The sequence below is a fragment of the Siniperca chuatsi genome, linkage group LG12, assembly GCF_020085105.1.
Source record: "Siniperca chuatsi isolate FFG_IHB_CAS linkage group LG12, ASM2008510v1, whole genome shotgun sequence".
Classification (NCBI taxonomy): Eukaryota; Metazoa; Chordata; class Actinopteri; order Centrarchiformes; family Sinipercidae; genus Siniperca; species Siniperca chuatsi.
In genome coordinates, this window is record NC_058053.1 from 25,458,026 (window position 1) to 25,481,300 (window position 23,275).

General features: G+C 41.6%; 2 protein-coding genes across 7 annotated transcripts in view; one reads left to right on the forward strand and one right to left on the reverse strand.

Annotated features, from left to right (window-relative positions):
• The window catches only part of LOC122885034 (ras-associated and pleckstrin homology domains-containing protein 1-like), a 67,936-nt gene extending 59,241 nt beyond the window's left edge, over positions 1-8,695 (forward strand). For all 3 annotated transcript variants that reach the window (XM_044215626.1, XM_044215628.1, XM_044215627.1), the window contains 4 exons: positions 29-127; positions 320-440; positions 646-776; positions 2,990-8,695. In XM_044215626.1, coding sequence (XP_044071561.1) covers positions 29-127; positions 320-440; positions 646-776; positions 2,990-5,365 — 2,727 coding nt within the window. In that variant the 3' untranslated portion in view covers positions 5,366-8,695. The remainder of the gene's footprint in view (positions 1-28; positions 128-319; positions 441-645; positions 777-2,989) is intronic.
• LOC122885035 (acetylcholinesterase collagenic tail peptide-like) lies at positions 1-23,166 on the reverse strand. Of its 4 annotated transcripts, XM_044215631.1 has the most exons (18): positions 21,352-23,166; positions 20,184-20,279; positions 19,264-19,376; positions 18,983-19,024; positions 18,741-18,767; positions 18,426-18,497; positions 17,849-17,914; positions 16,794-16,820; positions 16,615-16,659; positions 16,472-16,507; positions 16,284-16,364; positions 15,620-15,716; positions 15,102-15,211; positions 14,338-14,457; positions 13,635-13,832; positions 11,056-11,345; positions 641-751; positions 458-482 (listed from the first exon to the last, which is right to left on the reverse strand). In XM_044215631.1, the coding sequence occupies exons 2-15, from the start codon at positions 20,257-20,259 to the stop codon at positions 13,815-13,817; spliced, it is 930 nt and encodes a 309-aa protein (XP_044071566.1). In that variant the 5' UTR covers positions 20,260-20,279; positions 21,352-23,166; the 3' UTR covers positions 458-482; positions 641-751; positions 11,056-11,345; positions 13,635-13,814. The 4 variants fall into 4 exon arrangements, 2 of the variants coding, with proteins under 2 accessions (XP_044071566.1, XP_044071565.1); XM_044215630.1 differs by lacking the exons at positions 458-482; positions 641-751; positions 11,056-11,345 and having other exon boundaries at positions 13,619-14,457; XR_006380035.1 differs by lacking the exons at positions 13,635-13,832; positions 14,338-14,457; positions 15,102-15,211; ... (10 more) ...; positions 20,184-20,279; positions 21,352-23,166 and adding exons at positions 1-140; positions 11,444-11,784 and having other exon boundaries at positions 298-482.
• Between the last annotated feature and the right edge of the window lie 109 nt (positions 23,167-23,275).

Consider the following 23,275-nt stretch of genomic DNA (forward strand, 5'->3'; position numbering starts at 1 on the left):
TGTAGATTAATACTGTGTGTGTGTGTAGCACCCTCAGATCCAGAAGAAGTCTCAGTACGTCAAGTACCTCTGCTGTGATGATGTCAGAACCCTCCAACAATGGATCAACAGTATTCGCATTGCCAAGGTAAAAAATTGTCCTGTAGTAAAACATAAAATGTTGCTGCCCGATCCTGTAGAAACACTGTTATTCATACACTAACAGTCTCCATGCTGCACTATTAAATCCTTGCAGAAACGGATTGCTTCGCTGCAGTTAATGTGTTTGTTGCCATGTAGTTGCATATCTGCCAATACCTGTTGTCCGTCTGTCTATCAGTATGGGAAGCAGCTGTACATCAACTTCCAGGAGGCAATGAGGAGGACGGAGGCGGCCTACGATTGGTCGTCCCTCTCTTCTTCCTCCATCAAGTCAGGATCCAGCTCCTCCAGCCTTCCAGGTCTATCAGTCTGCTTTGGTTGAGATAATTCTGTGGAAAGTTCTAGGGCCAAATGTTTGATTTTTAGAGGTTTTCTACAGGTTATACAAAGCAGCAAAAGTGAACCACAGTAATTAATCAATATTAATAATATCCAAAAATAGAATAAGCATCATTATAAGTAGTAAAAGAAAAACTTATTTCTGCTTTTGTGTCCACACCCCAGAGTCCCAGTCCAACCACTCCAGCCAATCAGACAGTGGCGTATCAGAGATGACATCATCAGGCCACACCCGCTCCCAGAGTGTCGTCAGCTCCATCTTCTCCGATGCCTGGAGGAGAGGAACACAAGGAGAGGTGTGAACATGCACAAACACACTGGCCTATCCTTTCCTGTCATTGTACTGTTTACTACATTTCCCATATTTCATCTCTGCTTCCCTGCCAGCGGTCAAAGGTGAAGGGACGTATGCCAGTTCCTCTTTGTGCAGGAGGAGGAGGGAGTGGAGGTTAGACAGGAAGTGACGTAACAGGCATGTCAACAGTTTGGCTGCAGCCTTTAAAACACTAAGCTGTTTATGTTGGTGCTTTTAAGTGACCTGGGTTTGAACCAGTTTTCACACTACCATAATTTGACAGGTATAGTTACATCCCCTTTGTGGATGCAGCGCTAGCTAATGCTCTAAATCTCCATGCCCTTTGGAATTGCAGACTAGCCGTATGTACTGCGATGTCTCTGACGTGAGCGATGTCATCATGTCAAGTCTACAAGAATTCTACTCTGAGGGGATAATGTGCTATTAGACTTCACTCTTTGCCATGGATATGAATGCCAATTTCATGTCCCCATAATCTGAGGCAATTTATGCAAGATGTGTTCACTGTCTAGTGCTTTAGAGAGCATAACAGGGGTAGACAATATAATGCTTGATTTGCACAATAAAATGTCCCGTTACATTAAGTAGCTTAGCATAAACACTGTTATATTCACATCAAACCCTCAGCTGATGATCTGCACATTTGCCTGTCTCACTCTGCAGAATATAAACAGACAAATCAAAATGTTAGATTTACATCAATACACTTGTAACAAAATGTTTAAAAAATGTCTCACTAAGGATATATTTAATTTGTTAGATCTTGTAGGTGTTCTAATTTTGTTTTCTGCTGTTGAGCCGCATATGAATTTATCTGACCTGGAATGCGGGCTTCCAATGTTGATTCAAATAGTTCAGGTGACTTTCAAATCTATAAACGATTTGGGAAGATATTAATCCACCAAGTGTTCATTGGACAAAAGATTTACAAGAGATATTTATATTAGAAACACGGCAAATAGTTAACAAGCTGCAAAACACTTGACTGTATCTCCGGTGTGGCTATTTACAACTACTGATAGCGTACATTAAATCAGGATGAACGAATACTTGTGGTTGTTGATCATCAGAAGCTCGGCAACCACCAACACAAACAAAAATCAAATCAGTTTGTTTAACATAATGGATAAATGTATATCAAGGTTCATTTCATGTCATGACAAGTTTGAGGTGAACTTGTCTTCGAAATGGGAGTTGTCTGGTGTACTGTATCCCTGTTTTTAAATGGCTGCAGCTAAACTGTTGATTTGTTCTAACCTCGTGGTGTGATGGAATGTCCTAACCAACAAATAACAGAAATTTACACTGTTTAGCCTACAACTAGTTGGACACATTTTCAACCAGATTGACACCATTAGGAGCACCTTTGTTACATTTTAGATCCAGTTTACAAAACAGTTCAGAGCCTGTTTGATACCACTAAAAGGCAGTCTGACAGGGGCTGTTGATCTGTCACTTAGCATCATAGCTGCGGTTTTCGAACGGGTCCAGCTAATCTGGAATTTGCAGGGGTTAAAAACGCAGCGCCTTGCTACACTGGACCTGATTGCTGTGTCTAAACGAGCACAGGTTCAGCTGTGAACCTAAACTGCAGCCAGCATAATGGTCTGTTTAATTGTCTGAGGACACAGCAATGGGGTTTAAGAGACCATGTGATTATGTTCCAGACAACACAGGTTTAAACCCATCCTAAAACAAACTGCAGTTAAACTAATGACTGAGCACCCCCACACAAACATTAGTATACATTCATAAAGTAATTGACAACATTTAAAACCAGTTAAGCATTGGTTTCAAGAGTTAAACAAAGAAAATGAAGGGATAGATGGACTGGCCTTAGTCGATCCATAGTACCTCCTTCGGTTTCCTTGCGGCTGGCAATGAAAAATTGACAATGCTCAAATAAATGTCAAGTTCATCCTCAAGGTGATTATTGTAGGAGAGTTTTTTCAATGGAGGAGAAATTTTTGTCTTCAATTGGAGTTTAAATAGCTGTGTGTTCTCAGACTGCACTGGTTTGCTGTTTGATTTCCTGCATCTTGTCTTGGATTGTGTGGTTTCAGAAACATGACAATGTTAGAGTTGTTACTTTTTGTAATTTTGTTTCTCTTGTGAATCTCAACCTCCTTCTCTACCTACCTCTCTTCATTTCCCTCTTTCTCTTCTCTCACTCCTGTCCATTTCTCTCTCTAGATGATGAGGATCGACCCTATCAGTAGGCCTATCCCTGTCCAGATACCTTCCCTCTCCCCACAGCCCCTCCCTCTCTCTCAGACCCCACCCTCCCGGACCAGCTACACCGACGGCCTCGTCCCATCTGAGGATTCCTCCCCATCACCGCCCTCGCCTCCTCCACCTCCGCCTCCCCCCATCGCAAGTGTGGCCCATCAGCCAGCACCTACCTCCTCATACATTAAGTACAGCACGCTGGCTCGCCTGCAGAGCCAGAACCAATCCAGGACACAGCCGGCAGGAGCCGCCCCACCTGCCCTTCCCATCCAATCTACCAAATCCAACTACAATACCCTCCCAGCTGCTTACAGCACCTCCCCTCCACTACCACCATCTCCTCCCCCTCCTCCTCCACCCACGGTGCCAGCTCCTGGCTCAGCCATGGCCGCACTTAAATTTGGTCCATCAAGCCCCTCTGCTCTCCCGCCGCCACCCCCACTGGAGGACGACCTGCAGGAGCCCTGCTACCTGCCGCCTCCTCCACCGGAGAGCCTGGAGGCCAATGGGTTGCCTCCACCTCCCCCCCCAGAGCCCATCCCCAACTCCTGCCCTCAACTCTCTAACAGTGGCCTCCAGCAGTTCCTGGCACAGAAGTTTCCCAACATGGTGTACGACTTCAGCCAAACTGTGGCTGAGGATAATTCTCCTCTTCCTCCACCTGAGCTTTCTCCTCCTACCTCCCTGCAAGTTCTCCAGCCTCTGTCCCCCAATGCACCCCCCCCTGCACCTCCCAAAACCTTTGCTGGTGGTTTTCCCCCTCAAACTGCTCCCAAACCCTCTGGTCCCTCTTCCCTTCCAATTGCCCTCTCACCTGTGTCACCAACACAGCCCCACAGCAGCCACGGACCAGTTAAAAAGCAGCAAAGTTTCTCAACAGGACATTCCCCAAATCAGCCACCTCCCACTCTGCCAAAGCAGCACAGCCTCTCCTCCAAAAACCTTGCCCTCTCTCCCTCTTCCTCCTCTTCTTCTGTCTCCATCGCAGCTGCCACCTCCTCTTTGGTCAAACAGATTGTCAATCAGTTCCCAGGAAACTCTGCTCCTTCCTCTCTACCTGCCTCCAACTCCATGGAAGGATCTAAGTTCACTGCTCCTCAGTCTCCTCCAGCGGTCAAGGCCAAACCAAAGTGGCAGCCAGGAGGCGTTGTGGCTCCACAGTCCCCAGAGTTCCCCCCACCTCCTCCTGACAGCTCCCTAGGAGATTTCCCTCCTCCTCCCCCCTCTTCATCCTCCTCCAAGACGGGCTCCCCCATAAAGAAGTCGCCTTCCACCTCATCCACAGGATCCACCAGGCGGGGCCCTCCACCAGCCCCACAGAGAGCCTCCTCCATCAGGTGCAGTTCATCAGGCGAGACCCAAGATGAGAGGCCAAAGAAGGTGGAGAGCCTGGTCAACAAATTTGGCCAAGCTCCTCAAACAGGTACCTCGTCCAGCTCCTCGTCAGTGACTGGGTCTCCTTCAAAAGATTCCTCTGCGCTTCCTGCTCCACTCCCTAAGCCGGGGAAGCTGAACTTGGCGAACCTCCCATTGGCGCTCCAGGGCCTGCAAACGGGCCAGCACCATCAGCCCTCTGAGTTTCCATCCCCTCCTCCCCCACCTCCCCCCTCCCAGCCTCCTCACCTCGACTCATCACCTGACTACTTCCCGCCTCCCCCCAGTGACTCTGAGCTTTTCCCTCCTCCTCCCCACCCATCAGAGTTCCATCACCCCCCAAAGGTTGCCGTGGTGAACCCACAGCCTCAGATGCAGCCGCCTCAACAGTTGGCAACCTCCTCCGTGTCGTCATCATGGAAACAAGGCTCACTGAAAAAGGGGGCAGTCCCGCCTCCAACACTGAACCGGCGGACCAGCAACACAATCCAGTATGACAATACAACTTCAATGCCCCTCTCACCGCCTCCCCTGTCCCAGACCCCACCTCCCTCCCTGTCCTCTTATTCTTCTTCCTCCTCTCCTATCCCCCCAACCTCCCCAAAATCACCAGGACCGAGCTCCCTGGCACTAAAGCCTCTTTTCCTGGAAGACCTCAACCGCACCCTTAAGAGGAAGTCGGTGTCTCGCCATGGCTCACTCACCTCTTCCCACCTCATCTCCTCCTCTAAGATGGAGCCTATGGGCACCATGGACGACATGGCACTCCTACCGCCTCCTCCCCCTGAGCTCCTGCAGCAGCAACAGCAGGGTGTCCGAGGACACTCCCACACTTTATCGCGCCACCACACACACTCCCACTCCACTAAACATGCCAACATCTCAGGCTATGCAACGCTGCGGCGAGGCCCACCTCCCGCTCCTCCAAAACGGGACCAAAGCACCAAACTGACCAGTGACTGGTAGGGAGCGAGGACACTGGGTGGAGCCTAAAGAACTGAACTGACTATTTAGGTCTCATCGTTCCTGCAGAGAAGAAATAATCAATGTCTGTCTTGACTTGTCCGTCTCTCCTCATCCTAAACCATCCACCCTTGGATTCCAAGCAAGTAGCAAGCCGTCTTTCCTACACTTAATATCAGATTATGATTGTTCCTATTATCCTCATTATTACTATCATCCTCATTACTATCATTACCAATACATGTTTAATCCAATGACATGAGTAAAAATATATATATATGTATATATATATATATATATATCTGTATACAAGCAAGCCAGAAAAATCACCTATCAAGCTTTTTTCACAATGTCTGTGCAGCTTTGCATTGAAATATACAAGACGAGACTTGAACGACAACAGCAACAGAGACAATTTGCTGCAAAATAACTGGTACTGCATGGAGCCGTGGCAATGGAAGTAATGTTACTGATGAAGGGAAGGAGCCATTAATGGAAGGAACAAGAGATACGAAAGTGTGATGATGTGTATAGAAATGTATGTTGTATGAACTAGGGGGATGGGAGCATTGCCATTTATTTCAAATTTTTTGTGTGTCGTTTTATATAAGATTATTTAATATTGGAAAGATATTGTTATTATAATTATTTTAAGTTTTTAAAAAGTGTCAAAAGAACGAGTTTGACTGGATGTGGGTCTGTATTCTCAATATGTCAGTTTTGATCTGGGTTATGAAACTAGCATACAGCTAGTTTTATTATTTCATCAAATCCTTTACATTTAGAGCTTCATGGCTGATTGGTTGGTGACTTCCAAGGGACAAGACTTAATACTTAAATGCACACTGATTGAACAAATACTTCTTGTAAGTCAACTAGAGAATCAGCCAGTAAAGCTGTGCTCAGATTACAGCCGTTTTGAAATCCTAACCAGTTTTGAAATCAAATGGAATCACACACTATTATTACAATTATTACACCAGAGGGAACTATACACCAGTTATCACTTCTTCCCTTCCCTCTGTCAAGTTACATGTCTTGGGGGCCATCAGGACATTGCTTGCACTTCTAGACCTGCCTTTCCCTCATCTCAGCTGTCCAAATAACCCATTCAGATTTCGATTTGTTAATATCAATCCGTTTTGCATTATCATGACCACAGAGAGTCAACCAGAACCTCCTTTAATCTGAGCACAGCCTTAGCAAGTCAGTCAGCAAGCAACAACAAACCAACTTGGACACAGACTTGATTACCACCTTGTTGAAACAGACTCTATTCTGTTAATTCATCAGTAAGTCATTCAGTTAATTAGGTAGTTTGATATCTAGTAGACCAAGCAGCTATTCAGCTACGATGAACTCTGTCAGAAAGAAGGTGATCATCAATTTGCTAGTTAATAAATCAGTCACTTGTTTGTCATCTTAACGACTGGTCAGTCACTTTGCTAGTTAGTTATTAAAAAGGATGTGTGTCCACTTAGCATCTTAAATGGTCAGAGAAGCCCAAGCGACACCCTGGAAACAAGTGCCTGAAAAATTAAATGCTCAAACTGCTCACAGGTGCGTGGTAACATCGTACCCCGCAGGAACCCGCAACTGTAACTTCTGTGATGTCAACCATTAGCTTTCTGACATTTTGTAGCCAGGGGTTTAGGTTTACCATTCACACACTGCCATTTTTGTCAGAAAATCCAAATTTGGGCAAAAAGAAGCCTGGGAGGATCTGATATGGGACAACAAGCAGCAACTAACATGGGTGAGAGTGATAGGCTTAGACAACTTTCAGGCAAGAGAACATACTTGTCTACTAACCTTAATTTCTTATTAATGGAATAGTGATTCTGAAAATCATCATGACAGCTGGTATTAGAACAAGTTGCGGTAAAATTGTTAACCAACACTTACAGCCACTATGTGCACAATTTTAACAATTTTACTCTAGCGCCCTTCAGTGATAGTATCAGAGAGTGGCCATGCCCAGAGGCCTCAGGCAAAATAGGAGTCTCTTTACGGTTGCAACCCCATTGAGCTCCCATATCCAGTTATAATTCTTTATTTCTTACTTGGGGTAACTTGTTTTTTTTGCCTCTGTTTCTGAACCTGGTGCCAGGAGGCAGTTGCAAGCACTCTAAAAGCAGTGGCACTTAAAGAAGGATGCCTAATGGATACACTTTGGGAATTAGCTATCTAGTTAGTAAGTCAGTATGATTCTGTTTTTTAGCAACATGTTTGAAAAAATCTTGTCTGTTAGTCAGTTAGGTAGTCACTATGGTATCTTTCAGTTGGGCGGCTGCATCAGATTAGATAGCCAGCTTGATAAACCCAGTCAGTTAAGTAGGTAACTAGTCTGCTGCTCCATCCAAGCACCCTTCCACACTCATAGTTACAGAAACATGGTTTGTCATTTTAAAGAAGAAAAACTGTGTCCAGATGAGCAGGTAAAGTTTTTCTAAATACATTTTCTGGTCATAGTTATATAATTATTATGTGCAGCTTAACTTTGGTCTGTATCTACCTTCTCGTTTTTATCATCCTTGCAGTCACTAGATTAAAATGATCTGCATGACATCACCAGTGCAACGGCCAGATGCCAAATATTCTGCCCCAGCTTTGATTTTTAATGTGCAATCATTTGTTTTTGAAGTACTCTGATTTAATTTGAATGTATAATTATGGTTACAAAATGATTTCAATTAGTTATAACATCAAATGTGTCTGTTTTGTGATATTGTTGGAGGAGAGAAGTCACCCAAGAGAAGTAGGCTACTTCCTATGCCCACTGCCCTGCAGGAAAATAATCACTAGGCCTACATCATGGTGTATTTCAGTGACACTCAAGAACAACATACAGTTTAAAACTGATCGATGTCTTGAAATGTCTTGCTAAAGGACACCCAGCAGAGCACACGGCTGTTTTGGTGTCAGATCTGCTGTTGCATTTAAAATAAATGAGAAAAATGAGTCAAACCGAAGTGCACATTGTAAAATTTTTCCACACATCTAATTTGATTGTTCCCAGGCTTTGGAAATTTGGGCATTGAAAAGTGTGGAGGACGGACTTTCAGGCATTGAGAAGCTGTGGGTTGGGCAGAGGTATGGCATCGCACTATGTTCAAGTCGTTGTGAATTGTCTTTAAGCCTTTTGTGATGTCTGATGATGCATGCAGTGGTGCAGTCAGACTGCCCAGCCCCTGACAGCATACTAGCTCTTGGCAAATATGAAAGTAGTACTGCCTTCAAGTTGAATTTGTGGGGTTGTGTTTTCAACAAGGGAACTTGAGTCTATGTTGTTCTTGGCTTTCAAGTAGTTAAAACTGTTGCTCACAACAACGATGGATGTTGCCTTGTTTTTTTTAAATATGGTGTTTTTACATTTCAATTACATTTTCAGTCTTTGTTCAGGAACAAGAGCAGACAAAAGACGTTTTAAATTGAAGTTACTTTCAAAGGGCTCCAACATTTTTTAAAAACTGTATACATCACTACTTGTGAACTCTAAGCTATCTGAAATTCTAAAGTTGCAATATCAGTAGGTTGTTCAAATGGACTCAATCTCACTTGAAGGAACCATATGAAGCGGAAGTCTACATAAAATTATAAAAGGTTAAAGGTCAGACAGACATTGTGTCTAACATTCTCAGTAAACACTTGCGTGAGGCATCAAAAAAACAAAGATAATCTCCTGGTTTCTTGCTCAGACGCTTATGTTAAATAAAATGTTCAAACCAAGATCATGTTGCGTAGCTATGGTATCATACATGGGGAAGGACTCTAATATTGATGCATTTTGGGGGAAGACGGTGTTCAAAAAGAGAAAATGTTGAGGAACATCAGCATCTGGAAGCAGATCAGAATAGGCAGGTGTTAGTAACATTAACAAGGGCTCTGCTCTAAATGGAGTTAAGTGGAATTAACCAGCATTTCTTTTATTATTTAGTCCTGTGCTATTCCTACTGTGACATGTCAAAATGTCTTCTGTGAAAACGACTGGTAATGGCCATGAGAATACCTGAATCCTGTCCAGGAATATTAGGGCGCTATTAGGATGAACTGTGCAAAATTTCAAGTTAGTCAGACTTATTTATGACCTCTGACTTCTGCCAACTAAAATGAATAATGTTGCTGGAGCACAACTTGTGATGCCACCAGATTTTTAGGTTCGGTATGACATTTAAAAATAATTGTCCCAAGATCTGCCTTTAACAACAGGTTTTTCACACTACCTAATGCCAAAACACAGCGCCAAGCCTTGCCCTTCCTGAGCTGACAGAAAGAAAGACAGTAAGCCAACCAAGTGGACCAGAAGGACAGCAAGCTCACTAGTGTGGACCAACACACAGGTGGACAACAGCAGGTGGGAAAACGAAGCGCAGGAAGCTGCAAACAACAAATGCAGACCAAAGACTGTAACAGCTTACAACAGAGCAACAGAGAGAGTGCTAAAAGACTGGTAACAGCTGTTTCTGTAGAGACTGTGATCCTAATGACTCATACACTGAAAACGATGCAGATATTGAGAAGCCCTACTATAGCTTTGCTTTACTATAGCTAAGTGAGAAGAGACTACAAATTATGCTGCAACTTAACAAAAAAAAAAGAGAATTAATTAATCATTGAAGTCATTTATCAAGCAGATATATCATCAAACTGTCTCTGGTTCCAGCTTCTCATGTGAGGATTTGCTGCTTTTAGTGAATTATGAAAAACCCAAGCCGCTGTATTCAAATTGTTTGTTTTGTCTGACCAACAGTCCGAAAGCCAGAGATACTCCGTTTACTGTCATAGAGGACAAAGAAAACCAGAAAATATTCACAAAGAAGTTGGAACGAGTGAATTTTGGCATTTTGTGCTGAAAAAATGACTTGAAGAATCAGTTATCAAAATTGTTGCTGATTCTCTGGCAATTGACTAATTAATCAAATAATCAACCAATCAATTAAGCTCTAATGTTTACTATGTTCACCATTAGTTGGCATGTTAGCATGCTATTTGCAATGCACAGCTGAGACTGATGAATGTACTGGAATGTATTGTAGTTTAACAGGTATTGGTCATAAACCAAAGTATGGGAGGAACTGTCATTTTCTGTCATTACTTTTTATACAGTATTTCCTTCCTATGCCACTTTATACTTCTACTCCACTATATTTATCTGACAGCTTTAGTTACTTTACAAAGTAAGATTTTTACACACAAAACATATGAAAATGTGCAAGTACAGCTGAAACAATTAGTAGATTAATCGACTGGCAGAAAATTAATCAGCAACTATTTTATCTTTAAGTAATTTTCATGTAAAAACACTTCATGGTTCCAGCTTCTGAATGTGAAGATTTGCTGCTTTTCCTTTCAGTGATTTTCATTGATTTGTAATAGTTTTGGGTTTGGACCGTTGGTTGGAGGAAACAAACCTTGTGAAGGTGTCGCGTTGGGCTCTGGGTAATTGTGACGACATTTTACAGAATTTTTACAAACCAAACAATCAATCGATTAATGGAGAAAATTATCAGCAGAGCAAAGCAAACACCCAAGTAGAAATTGCACATAAGTAGCCAATATTAAGTGACCTGGGTAACCGATAAAAGTTCTACCCAGCCCATTTTACGCACAAATAACCGCCCTCTGTAACCCAAAGCTCTACACAAAGCCGAAAAAATGGCGAAAAACAGGTTTATAAATCATAACTGACTCACCTGTTTGATGTGAGGAACATATGACAGAGGCTCTCTTAAACTTCACCTTCCGGAGGCTAAATCCACAAGCGCCAGGCGGGCTGCGGACGGCCCACCTGCTGCTGAGCGCACCTGGGACTCCTGCACGGCCACCTGCTGCTGAGCGCACCTGGGACTCCTGCACGGCCACCTGCTGCTGAGCGCACCTGGGACTCCTGCACGGCATCCTCCCCGTGTGTTCCTGCTGTGCTCCTGGTAGATCGCCACCTACTGTCAGCGCCACCTGGGAGTGAACCCTCCTTTGATTTTGCCTAGAATTTTAGGAAATCACAGATGAACTTCAAATCAACACTGTACTGTAATTGAAGGCTGTCTCACGGATGCTATTCGTCACCTGCATGTATCCTACCAATAAGCCATAAGAAACATGACAATCAAGCTCCTTTAAAATGAATAACTACTGGTCACTCATCTCTTCATCCAAGTGATGCCAGTGGAGGAATGTAACTAAGTACATTTCCTAAAGTACTGTACTCTGAGGTGTACTACTTATACTTCACTGGAGTCTTTTCTTTTCATGTCACTTTCTGCTTCTACTCCACTACATGTCAGAGGGAAATATGGAACTTTCTGCTTCACCACTTGTGTAACTATTTGACAGCTTTAGTTTTTGCATCCACAGAGCTTCTAAAATACACAGAGGAGTATAAGAAAGTAAGTAAAATGTTTGTTTTTTTACAAATTAAACTACCCAACATTATATACAAGGACAGCTGAAACGATTAATCAATTAGTGAGGTTTGGACTGTTGGATGGGCAGAACGAGCATCGTGAAGGCGTCACTTTGGGCTCTGGGTCATTGTGACGCCATTTCTCACTATTTTCAGAATATTTACAAACAAATCAATCGATCGATCAAGGGAGAAAATACTCAGCAGATTAATCCATAATGAAAATAATCATTAGCTGCAGTCCGATACAAAATAGTTCAAAATGAGCTCCACCTCAACCAGCTACAACAGTAACATCCTGCTTTTACATTAATAAGTAATAATAATCTAATGATATAATATATAATAGTACAACAGTCACAGGGGACGTTTTTCTGCTTTGAGTTCTTTTACTTTTAATACTTTAAGCACATTTTCCAGATTATACTTACATACTTTTACATAAGTAACATTTCAATGCAGGACTTTTACTTGTAACAGAGTATTTTTACTTAAGTAAAGGATCTGAATACTTCCACTGAGCGATGCACACTGCATCTTATAGATGAGTTTGCTGTTTGCCATGTTGCTTAAGTGACTAAATACGACAAATACGTCTATTTTTGTTCAAAGGCGTGTAAAATGCAGCACTTCCTGCTAAATCGCCATGTTTTTTCAAGTGAGTACTAACTTGTTAGTGAAATATTCAGACCCTTTGTCCTTACTGTGAGAGTCTTCCATTTAATCAGTTGAGCACTGAGCACTAAAGACGGAGACTAAATAATGGAAAACCCAAGAATTACAACTTCAATATGACAGTGTGATATCGACGTAACAGATGGTAATCTGATTTTTATTTATCTTTCCGTGGGAGCTGGATCACTGCAGCAGCAGCAGCAGCATCATATACCAGGCGATACATTAAATAAATATTGCATTCTGGATTCATGAAATCAAACTAGAGGAAAACATTACAATGAAAAATACAGTGGTGGAATGTAACTAAGTACATTTGCTCAAGTACTGAACTTAAATATAAATTCGAGGTACTTGTACTTTACAGTATTTCCATTTTATGCAACTTCATACTTCTACTCCACTACATCTCAGAGGCAAATATTGAACTTTTTACTCCACTACATTTGTCTGACAGCTTCAGTTACTAGTTACTTTTCAGATGACATTTTTTCATACCCTTCCTGTCCAGTGAAAACCATGTATTTCCAAATTTGGTGATTTTGAATGTGAATGTTTGTGATGAACTGAAGGATGAAGTTTTCCTTTATGGGTTGAGAAAACTCTCCTACTTGTTGAGCTAAATAAACTCTTTAACCCCCCCTCGGATCAGCAGGAAAATGCATCGTCACAGAGCTGAAAACAGGCTGTTTCTCTGAGCTCATGAAAAGTTGACTTTGTAGAGATACGTGGTTCTCACAGGACAGCGACACTACAAACATATGATGATCTTATAGACCATGATGCATTGCTGTAGATTAAAACTACCCAACAGTATATAAAAGTAGTTAAAATGAGCTCAACCTTAAACAGCAGTAAAATGCAACAGATACATTATTGCAGCAGTAATATTAATCCAGAAACATCAGATATAATAAGAAAACAGTGACAGGAGCATTTTACTGCTCAATGAGGACTTTTGATACTTTAGGTACATTTAGCTGATAATACTTAGATACTTTTACTTGTAGTGGAGTATTTTCACAGTGTGGTGTTAGTACTTTTACTTAAGCAAAGGATCTGAATACTTCTTCCATTGCTGTTTAAACATGCTGGAACAATGTACATGCATGTATAAATCATATTAGAGGAACTGCTAAAGTTAAGAATGAAATATGTAATTACAATAAAGTAATAACTCTTAGAGGTACCAACCTTTATTTAGCACAGATAGGTTTGATCTGATCACACTCACTAAGTTACACACATTCACACCTGGAAGCTTCCCAGTATAACCACAGTCTGAGCTGCTGGCCACTGAGAAGCTCCACTGGAGCTAGTTGGGGTTAAGGATCTTGCTCAAGGGCACTTCAGCCGGTCTTGAATGGAGTGGGGTCAGTGTCTGGGGTCCTTCTGGTCCAAACAGGAAGCAGCATGAAAAGAGGAATAGGTAATGAGGATAAAGAGAACATAGTCATTGTAATTAACATCTGTCTCTACAACTCATCTGACAACTACACCTTCACCCTGTCCACGCCACCTCCAGTTACACATTAGTGTGAAGGCTTAACCACATGAACCCACTTATTTATTAAACTTTAATACAGGCTGGAGAATGAAGGAAACATCTGTTTTAACGGATCACATATTACCTTGGTAACACATATAACCTTTGCTACATTTTCCTTACAATAGCTTTGGTATGTATGGATCCAAATTTGGTGCGCATTTGAAGCAAATCTCTGAAAATTAAGCAAAAATTAAAAAATGCATCCCAACTCTCTCGCTCAATTTCAGCAATCATCAATGTGTAGGGTTGTTAAATGTAAAAAATGTACAGTGGTTAACCACAATTTTGTAGCTGTAATCTCTGCTGTCTAAAAACATCTTCACTTTATGTCTCTCCAGCAGCAGTTACCAGTACATTGATCCATTGAGATTCAGTGTAGATGTACAGAGCTTTTCTGTCTGTCCGCAGCACCATCACGTTCTCCCCCCGCAGCTTCCTCATCTGTTTCTCTCCGTCTGCAATAAAGATCTGGAGAGAGACAGATATGAGCCTGTTTTACACAGAGAACTTGAAAATGTATTTTTTTTTATTCAGCCAGCGTTGTTAGATGTGAAGCACCTCATGGAAGTGGCTTATAAGTCACTCACCGCTCTCCACAAGGGGGAGCCCCATTGTCACGCCACACTTTACCTGCGCAGCTACAGGTAAGTAAAGTCATAGCTACTGCAATGTTAACACCTGAGCCACCTGAGTGTCACAGCTGCAGGGTTTGCTTCTTTTTGTCACCACTGTTTTTGTGTACATAAGCTTCTTTTCATTTCACACTTGTATATACTGTTAACTAAAATAGAACAAAACTGGAACTTAAATGTATCACACTAACATCTGGATATTAAATACCTACACAGGAATAAAATTCAGCTTGTGGCTGTAAAACACCCACTGCTTGGCTGTTTTTAATGAGTCTGTTCATGATCATTTATTCCCTTTCTTAAACAGTAGAACCGAGGTTAACATTACGCTTCACCATCAGACAAGTGAATTTAAGTGTTGATTATAACACAACAGTCACTACAATGTAGTGATCAGTGAAAATACAAGGTATCTGTTTTTAAGATCAACCTGAAAAACCAATAAGACGTGTGTCTCAATCAGCAGTGTGTGACACTGACCGTCTGGACTCTGTCCAACAATCGTTCTGGGCTTTGAACCTGTGAACAGCTGCATTTGGCTGAAGGACCTCGGTTTCCTGTGTCTCCCTGCAGGCCTGGTAGGATGTGCACTACAACACAAGGGATCAATAATCAGTAAGTCCACAGAGCTGATCTATACAACACCATCAGTATAAAATATTCATGCTATATTTCCTGTTCTGAGTTTCTCCTTTTAACAGAAATTCTGCTCTTGCTCACTAATTGATTCCAATGTCATCTTTTTCATTCTTTTAAAAGTGGAGGGATTAATAGTGGAGTATGCCCCCTGAACTGCTGGTTCTGGTCTCTGGCTTTCAGCGTAAAACACGATTCCAACATCTGACATCCAACATCTTACCCGCACCGAGATTAAGAGTCATTTTGACCAAACTGTGGTGAATAGGGAGCTGGTCATTCCAAATTGGGAGACTTTTCTCATTTGGAGTCATATTTTGTCAAATTGCTGGTTAATCCATAAACTTCCTGCTGTCACGCACCTTGTCCAGGTAGTCCAGGCTCTCCAGTCAGACCAGGCAGTCCTGCAGGACCAGGATGACCCGGCTTTCCAGAAGGTCCACGAGATCCCTTCAATGCCTGCACACAATGATTTATTCATTCATTGAATAACTGATTGACCAAACAGTTAGCTGGTTAGCAGGCAGACAAACTGAGATACCAACCTCTTACAACCAGCTGTGTCTCTGCAGTATAATGGAGGCAAATGTTTGAATATGGGGCCTGAGCCAAGTAGATATTACTCATATCTGTATTTGGATCTGAAGGTTCGGGCTGAGGGGAGTCCTGTCTCAACCTGCCTGATAGAAGTGTCCATTATAAAGGTGTCATGAATAACTACTCTGCTATAAGATCTCAACTATTATTTAACATTTTTAACCACCAAAAAGAATAGGCATACATTATTTAACAAGTCTTGAAATAATAATCACAATCAAACTGCAGTAATACTGAGTTATAGATGACCGACTGGCAGGATAACCGTTCAGTATTTTTCTCTTCTTCCTTTACAATAATAATGTTTAGTTTGCTAAGAAGGTGACAGTATTTGAACATACATTCAATAAGATCGATCAGTGATTGTATTGTCAGTTCCCTTCTATATGTATATATCTGTTTGTACGCATCTGTATATACTGTACCTACCATGGTTCCTCTGCCTCCAGGCTCTCCTCTGGGTCCTTGCTCACCCTTCTGCCCTGCATCGCCGCACTGGCCTGGGTCGCCCTGGAACAGCACAGCACAGAATACCATGCTTTCGCAGCTGAACATACATTCATAGTGTTCTCGGCTGTCTTTTATTTTGGACTTTATTATGTCAGCCAGTTGTCTACCTTCTCTCCTGACACTCCAGTGATTCCACGCTCACCCTAAAGAGACACACAGATTGATTGGTACAAACAGTTTCACTCAGTCGTGTAATTATGTCACGTTTCCAGCAACAGCAAATGAAAGAAAAGAAAAACCTTTTCCTCACCATCTCTCCACTGGGTCCTCTGCGTCCTTTCACACCTTTATCACCCTAGTGGATAGACAGAAATAAATAAAAGAAGGTGAGAAATAAGTGGCAATCATAAGTGTTGCTCTTTAGAAATGCCAGCGTTGTTCAAAGTGTATAAAACAAAAAAGAAGACATGCAGCGTAACTGTCACTTACCCTGAATCCCTTATGCCCCTTATCGCCCTGTGAATACACACACGAGAGTAATTAGTTCTATACTTTTTCCACTACCGTTGTTTTGCACACCAGGCCGCACTAATTCGTATTTCCTCCACTCCTCGCAGCAGAGGATAACCATGATGACCTGCAGTAAAATAGTCTTGCTTGCAACCAGGGTCAAAATTATCTTTGTTTAGGTTTTGAAATTTTGTGGCACTTTTTTGTGTGCCAACCGGTAAATACTGTAGGGACGAATGAAAGAAAAGATGCAGCCACACGTGAACTGGTCAGATTAAGAGATTCGGCATTATTGCAGTTCAGAGAAACATCAAACCTTTAACATGTCATTAGGACAAGGAACAAACTGTATTCTTGTCAACTTGAAACACAAACACACTGTGATGGACATGTGCTGGACATTTAAAACTTAAAAACAAACAGAGCCTGGGAGTGTCCACTGATTGTCTAGAGATCAACATTGTACCTTGTTAAGTTCACACTATTCTATTTGAGTATTTGCACACAATGTTGTAGTTGTGGTAACCAGATAGCTACTTTGATTTCTTTCATGCTTTCTTGCTTGAAAAAGTAACAAAAGGTTAGGTCCCAAAAATCGCTGCACAATTTAATGTAAGAAGGCACGGTTGTCATAACAACCAGCGGTGCATTCAGGTAGCCCTCATCAGGTTATCATGCCACATGTTTCTAAGTTGCACTTGAGCAGCAGATGAGGTAGTAAATGTTACTGGTAAACTTGTGCGAGTTACGTGATTTACTGGATTTCACATGTTCTTCTGTGTGATTTAAACACATGATGGACAAATGGCAAACAATGCATCAGGTCAGTGGTAAATATATCCATATAACTTTAATTTCTCTGTCACGATGTGTGTAAATAACGTGGTGATGACTAACACGTCCAGGCAGTAGTAGCAGTCGTAGTCGCTGACAAATACTAAACCAAGTAGTATATGATTTGGAAATGTGATCATTTACATAATCTATGAGTTGAGGGCTGAATGAGTTCAGCAGAAATCAAAGCTACAATGTACCTTTATCATCCCAGGAGTTCCTATGTCTCCATACAGGCCTCTCCAGCCTCTGTTACCCTTCTCTCCCTGTGGAAACATCAGATCACAGCATGTAAAGTGAATTATACTATTTTTTGCCAAATCTAATGTTTACAATACTAATCATATTGGTAGTGAAAGAGAACTCTAAAAGTGGAGGACTTTCTTCCTCAAACGTTATTTCTCAATGTTCACACGGATGGATCATTTCTGACTTTTGAAATATATTGTATTATATTGTATATAATAGTTCAAACTGTGCTAATCCAAGGAGAGGAGAGATCGTCCTCATGGCTCTACATGTGTTTTTGTTTGTTTGTTTTCTGTAACAAGTGTCAGTATCTTGAAACAAGACAAAATGAGATCACCCCACAGGTGAAACACATCACCGCAGCGGCAGGAAGAAAACATTTACACCTGAATGATTCAAAATGACTCAATAACCCAAAGATGTTTTTCAGTGTAGTCGTCCAAATAAGTGTGCCTTTTTAAGTTATACTACATAAGTTGTCTTTTAGATGTGAGAGTATGTCAGCGTATGATAGTGACATGGATAGACCTTTTGACCTGGCTGTCCCATGGCTCCTTGTGTTCCGGGTTCTCCCTCTGGACCCATCACACCAGGTTGGCCCTAAAATACACATTACACACAGTTTGGCACAACATAACTGTTCCTTTTATGACCTTTTGTTTATACAGTCATCTCTATCTGTCTAAAAAAAAAGAGAATTTTGTAGAGAAGAGCTTCATGCTTACACAGTTGCACACGCAGCAATATGAGGTTAATGCATTTGTGTGGTGTGTGTGTGTGTGTGTGTGTGTGTGTGTGTGTGTGTGTGTGTGTGTATGTGTGCATGAATGTGTTATACTGTACCTTGGGTCCTCTGGTTCCTCTGCAGCCCTTTAAACACAAACACCATTAAAGTGTACTGTATAGTGCGACTAACAAAACACAATAAAAACATTACGACAACATTATATTAAAAACTGTCACAGTGAATGAGCACAGAAAAGCTTAGCCTTACTTTTCTGCATGTCACTACTTAAATTAAATTACACATTTCTTGTTTTATGGTCCCAAAAAGAACCAGAATTCATAACCGACATCGGTCGTACCTTTTCCCCTTTCGGTCCTGTGATGTGTTCTGTTATATCAACCTGAAGAGTTAAAGGCAAATCAGCATGATTTAGTTTTAAGGCATGCATGTTTTACCCATGGACACATTATAATTGGTCAGTTAATGCATTTCAAGTTGAAAGCCCCTCTGTGTAGGATTTAAAAAGTTCAGACATTGGCCCTTCCCTAGAGGTATTATCCATTGATACAGTAATGCACATTTATTTGTGTGTGTTGTGTGTGTGTGTGTGTGTGTGTGTGTGTGTGTGTGTGTCATCACCATCAGCTCTGCTTTCCATTTGACTGTAGGAAACAGAGGTGGTGGAGGAGGAGGAGGGACGAAGACTTCACATTTCCGAGCTGACCACCTGCTGTCTCTGCCGGACAGAAATTCTGCACAGACAGACAGATGGAAGACATTTTCTGAAACCCTGAAGTGACTCATTAATGTTCCTCCAAGCTTTAAGTTTAGGTCGTGTTAGTTTACATGGTTTTGAGTACTTAGCAACCACAACATTGATTACAGACGTTGTCTCACACCCTTCGCCCATGCACAGGGCCCTATCTGGTCCACAATCATGACAAATTATTACTGCATAACGTGAGCTCCGCCAGCTTTTTCCTCAGCTGATGTAGGTGAAACCTGTGGGGCCCCAATCTTAGAGGGCTGCATCTACACTCGAATCACAACCGCCAAACACATCCAGTTCAGTTTAGAAGAAAGTTAGAGCAGTAACTGCCCTCATTCTCCTCGCCTAGTGGGACTAAAGATTGTGACCATTTAACCCTCCTTATTAAATCTCACCATCCAAATGTTCATCAAATGCAGACTTTATACTAAGTAATGCTCTGAGAACAGGTGTGCAGACGTCTGACGGGGAGGAGATCATGAGTGTCAGCCAGTGAACGGTCCTCTGCAGCTGTGTGAGCTGACCGCATGTCTGACACAGGAGGGGCAGGGCGAAAGAGGAGAAAAGGGGGGCACGTGTGTTCCCCAAGATGACTAATCTGAGTCCCAGATGGGTTCAAGTTTGCCACACTGTTCTGAGAGAAGATGGGCCACCATTACTCCCCAACATCGAGGAAGATGTCTACGCAATCTGTCAAGTGGCAACTGAGCACCAACTTCACAGCATGTTACAGCTGCACCTGGCTTGGATGGGCTGTTCGTTTCATCTCAAGTCTCATGTTTGTACTCACTGCTTGTGACAGAGGAAGCAGCCGGCTGGAGGCCACTGAGCAAGGCAGTCCATCCCAAAACCAGCTGAGTCAGCATCTCCTCTCTTCCTGCAACAACTGAAAGTAAAAAAAAAAAAAAAAAAAAGTGCATACATCTGTATAATAGAAAACAGGAATATTTGCATGTATAATTGACACGTTTAACTTAATGATGAAAAATAAGCACTTTAATGTGTTTACTCAAGTTCCCTTTTCCTAATATTATATTTTGTCTGAAGATCTGGGGCCTCATTTATCAACCCTTACTTCAACACATTAAATCACATTTATGAATTTCTTGTTGTGCTTGAGAATGTGCATACATTTATAACCACTCCTGACAATACATACAAACAAACCCCTCGTGGTGGACAAGCAGCAGGTGGCTGTAGAACACGTGGGACTTTTCATTGCATACAGTGCGTATGGATGCTTGATAAATGCCAACTTTTTGTGCAATGGGGAGTTATCTCATGCAGATTTATTGACTTATTCCATTCATGCATTGAAAAATAAGGTGAACCCTTTATCTTTAATCTTCCATCCTTTGAGCTTTCTTGCCTGCACTGGAAAACACAGATTAAAAGTCTCCTGTCAAATCTTTTCAACTTAAATTGTTCTCGTAACAAGTCTGAGATGGGGCGGAGAAAATCTCAACTCCACTTGTAGTTGTAAATTTCAGAAAACGTATTTATTCCCGAAATAAGGCAGAAAAAGACAGATCACTACACTGTTATCAACAAGGTACCAGTAGATTTTCAAAAAAAGTCATCATGCAAACTAATTCACATTTAATTAGTGTTGACAGCCAAAGACAATTAACTCACTTCTCTTAAGAAAATTACAAAAACAGCCTCAAATATAGAAGAACGAACAGACTAATTAAAGATGTGTATTACAATCAATATAATTCCTTTTCTGAATTATCTATAAAATATGTGAATGTTTGGAAAACTGCTAACCCACTCAAAAAGATGATGGTGCATCCAAAGCCATGTATCCTCATACATAATACACTCAACGGTTTTATTTTTGCTTAGTGTCATGACTGCTAACTCTGGCACAGATGCTTCTCGTAGTTATCAGATATCAGAGGAGGTTAAAACGACTCAGTGTGGTCACATGCATTGTAATCGGCGTTGTGTCTTACCTCAGTGTTGCCTCCTCCTCACAGCGCTGTGTGGGAGCTCTCGTCCTGCAGTGGAGATGTCTGTTAGAGCTGATTCTCTTGCTGGTCATCGTCCAGCAGAGCTGGAGCCCAATCTGCTAAGCTTGCACGCTGAGGCCGACTTATCTCAATAAACTGTGGAAATGCAACGCAGCCTCTGGCAGCGCTCTGCAGAAATAATCAGATAATTACTTAGACACTGAGCCAAAGAGAAGCCTGCCTATCAGGCCATGCTGTAGAGGTTGAAACAGTGAAAACAGACAGTGGCACCTTCTGTCATATTGTATTGTATGATCATTACTGTATTTCCATTTCCATTCTAGGCTTTAAAGCAAGTTCCTCACAGCGATCATACAGCTTAATCTAGCTGTAAATCTAACCGATGCTCTGATTCAGAGACCTTACAGTGAGGTAGAAAAGCTATGACCAGCCACGGGGGGTCAAAGATCAGCGCCTCATTTAAATAAGTGGCAGTTCATCATATTTTTTTCTAGGTGTTGTGTGTTAAAGGAGGATAGCTGCTGAAAGAAATACGATTCAGGTGATAAAAGCAGTAAAATACCTAGGAAAACATTACCAAACTCACTCCACATCTCAAACAAATCAAAAGAGGAACCAGCAGAAACCTTTAGTTTTTGCTGACCTTCAGTGGTTTAACCTCTTACCTCGCTGCAGTGATGTAAAGTGTACTTCAGGGTGTGTCAGTATGCCATGACATCACTATTGGGTGTGGTCAGAGGTGCAACAGGCTGCCCTCTCAAACCCCAGCAACACTGTCCGTTTGACCTGTTGGACATGATTTCCATTTCCAACTGAATTTAGCACAAAACAGTGCGTCAACCAAAATTAATGTCAACTTGAATTCACGGTTCCATGTGGCAAGTTAACAAAATACATGTACCAACAGAACTGTAAATAAGACTAATACACACACATTTCACATGGCTTAGAATGGCTGCATCCAAATGGACGATATACTGTAATGTCTGTGCCAACACTTAAAAACTGTGAAAATATAAATCTTTGTCTAGATAATCAAAAAACCTTAAACTGTCAAGTCAATGGAATTATTACAGGCAGTTCTGTTTTATCACTTACATACAATTAAGTCTGATAACATTTGCAGCACTGTGAATATGGCAGCTTACCCAGATATGAACAAAACATTTCTAAAATACAGTAATTGAAACATATTTTATTGTACTGTAAGTTACTGAATGTTGTGTCATTGCACAGATAATGTTGTCATTTAGACTAACTTCACATGGCGCTCAAACAGGTATTTCAGTCTTTTCCTGAACCATAAATCCAACCCAAAAAGGGACCCTCTGTGCCACTGATCGCATGTTTGTGGTGCTGTATAGTGGTGGCCAATTAGAAGCCCATTTACAAAATGGATTCTCTAGGAGAAATCTGGCTGGGGATATCAGGTTTCGCTAATATCCTACCCGGATTATGAAAACCAGATTTGTTGTATTTGACAAGTGGAGATCTTCCAAAGTTACACTATTTAGTGGGAAACTTCCTCATTTTCAGGAATTTTATACTTAACTTTGGAAGATACCCACTCGATTTGACTCCCTCAGTCTGTCAAAGCCTCACAGATAAACATTTGAATACATTTTTGCACAAAACGAAGACTGGATTTTGCCCCCCCAGATTGCAAACACTTAAATTTGCCCATAGTCACTGCCATGGACCCTTCAGCTTTGTCTGACTAGTATACAGCAGCCTTTCAAGAGTATTTGATAAAAATAAAAATCAGGTTGAAAACATCTGAATTGTTGAGCTGTTTTCCTGATGCTAGTTGTAAAAGACTGCACCCAAATCATCAAATAAATCTAATCTAAACTGGCTGAATGGGTGATAACCTTTGCTCCTACCTGATGTATGCAAATCAGACAAA

Excerpts from the sequence above, each read along its gene's own strand:
- LOC122885035 (XM_044215630.1), bottom strand. The coding sequence starts at position 20,259 with ATGCTGACTCAGCTGGTTTTGGGATGGACTGCCTTGCTCAGTGGCCTC. Across the intron at positions 17,915-18,425 it reads TGGGACAGCCAGGTCAAAAG|GGAGAGAAGGGTAACAGAGG; the intron begins GTCTATCCATGT and ends ATGTTTCCACAG. Across the intron at positions 16,660-16,793 it reads AGGGGCATAAGGGATTCAGG|GGTGATAAAGGTGTGAAAGG; the intron begins GTAAGTGACAGT and ends TCTATCCACTAG.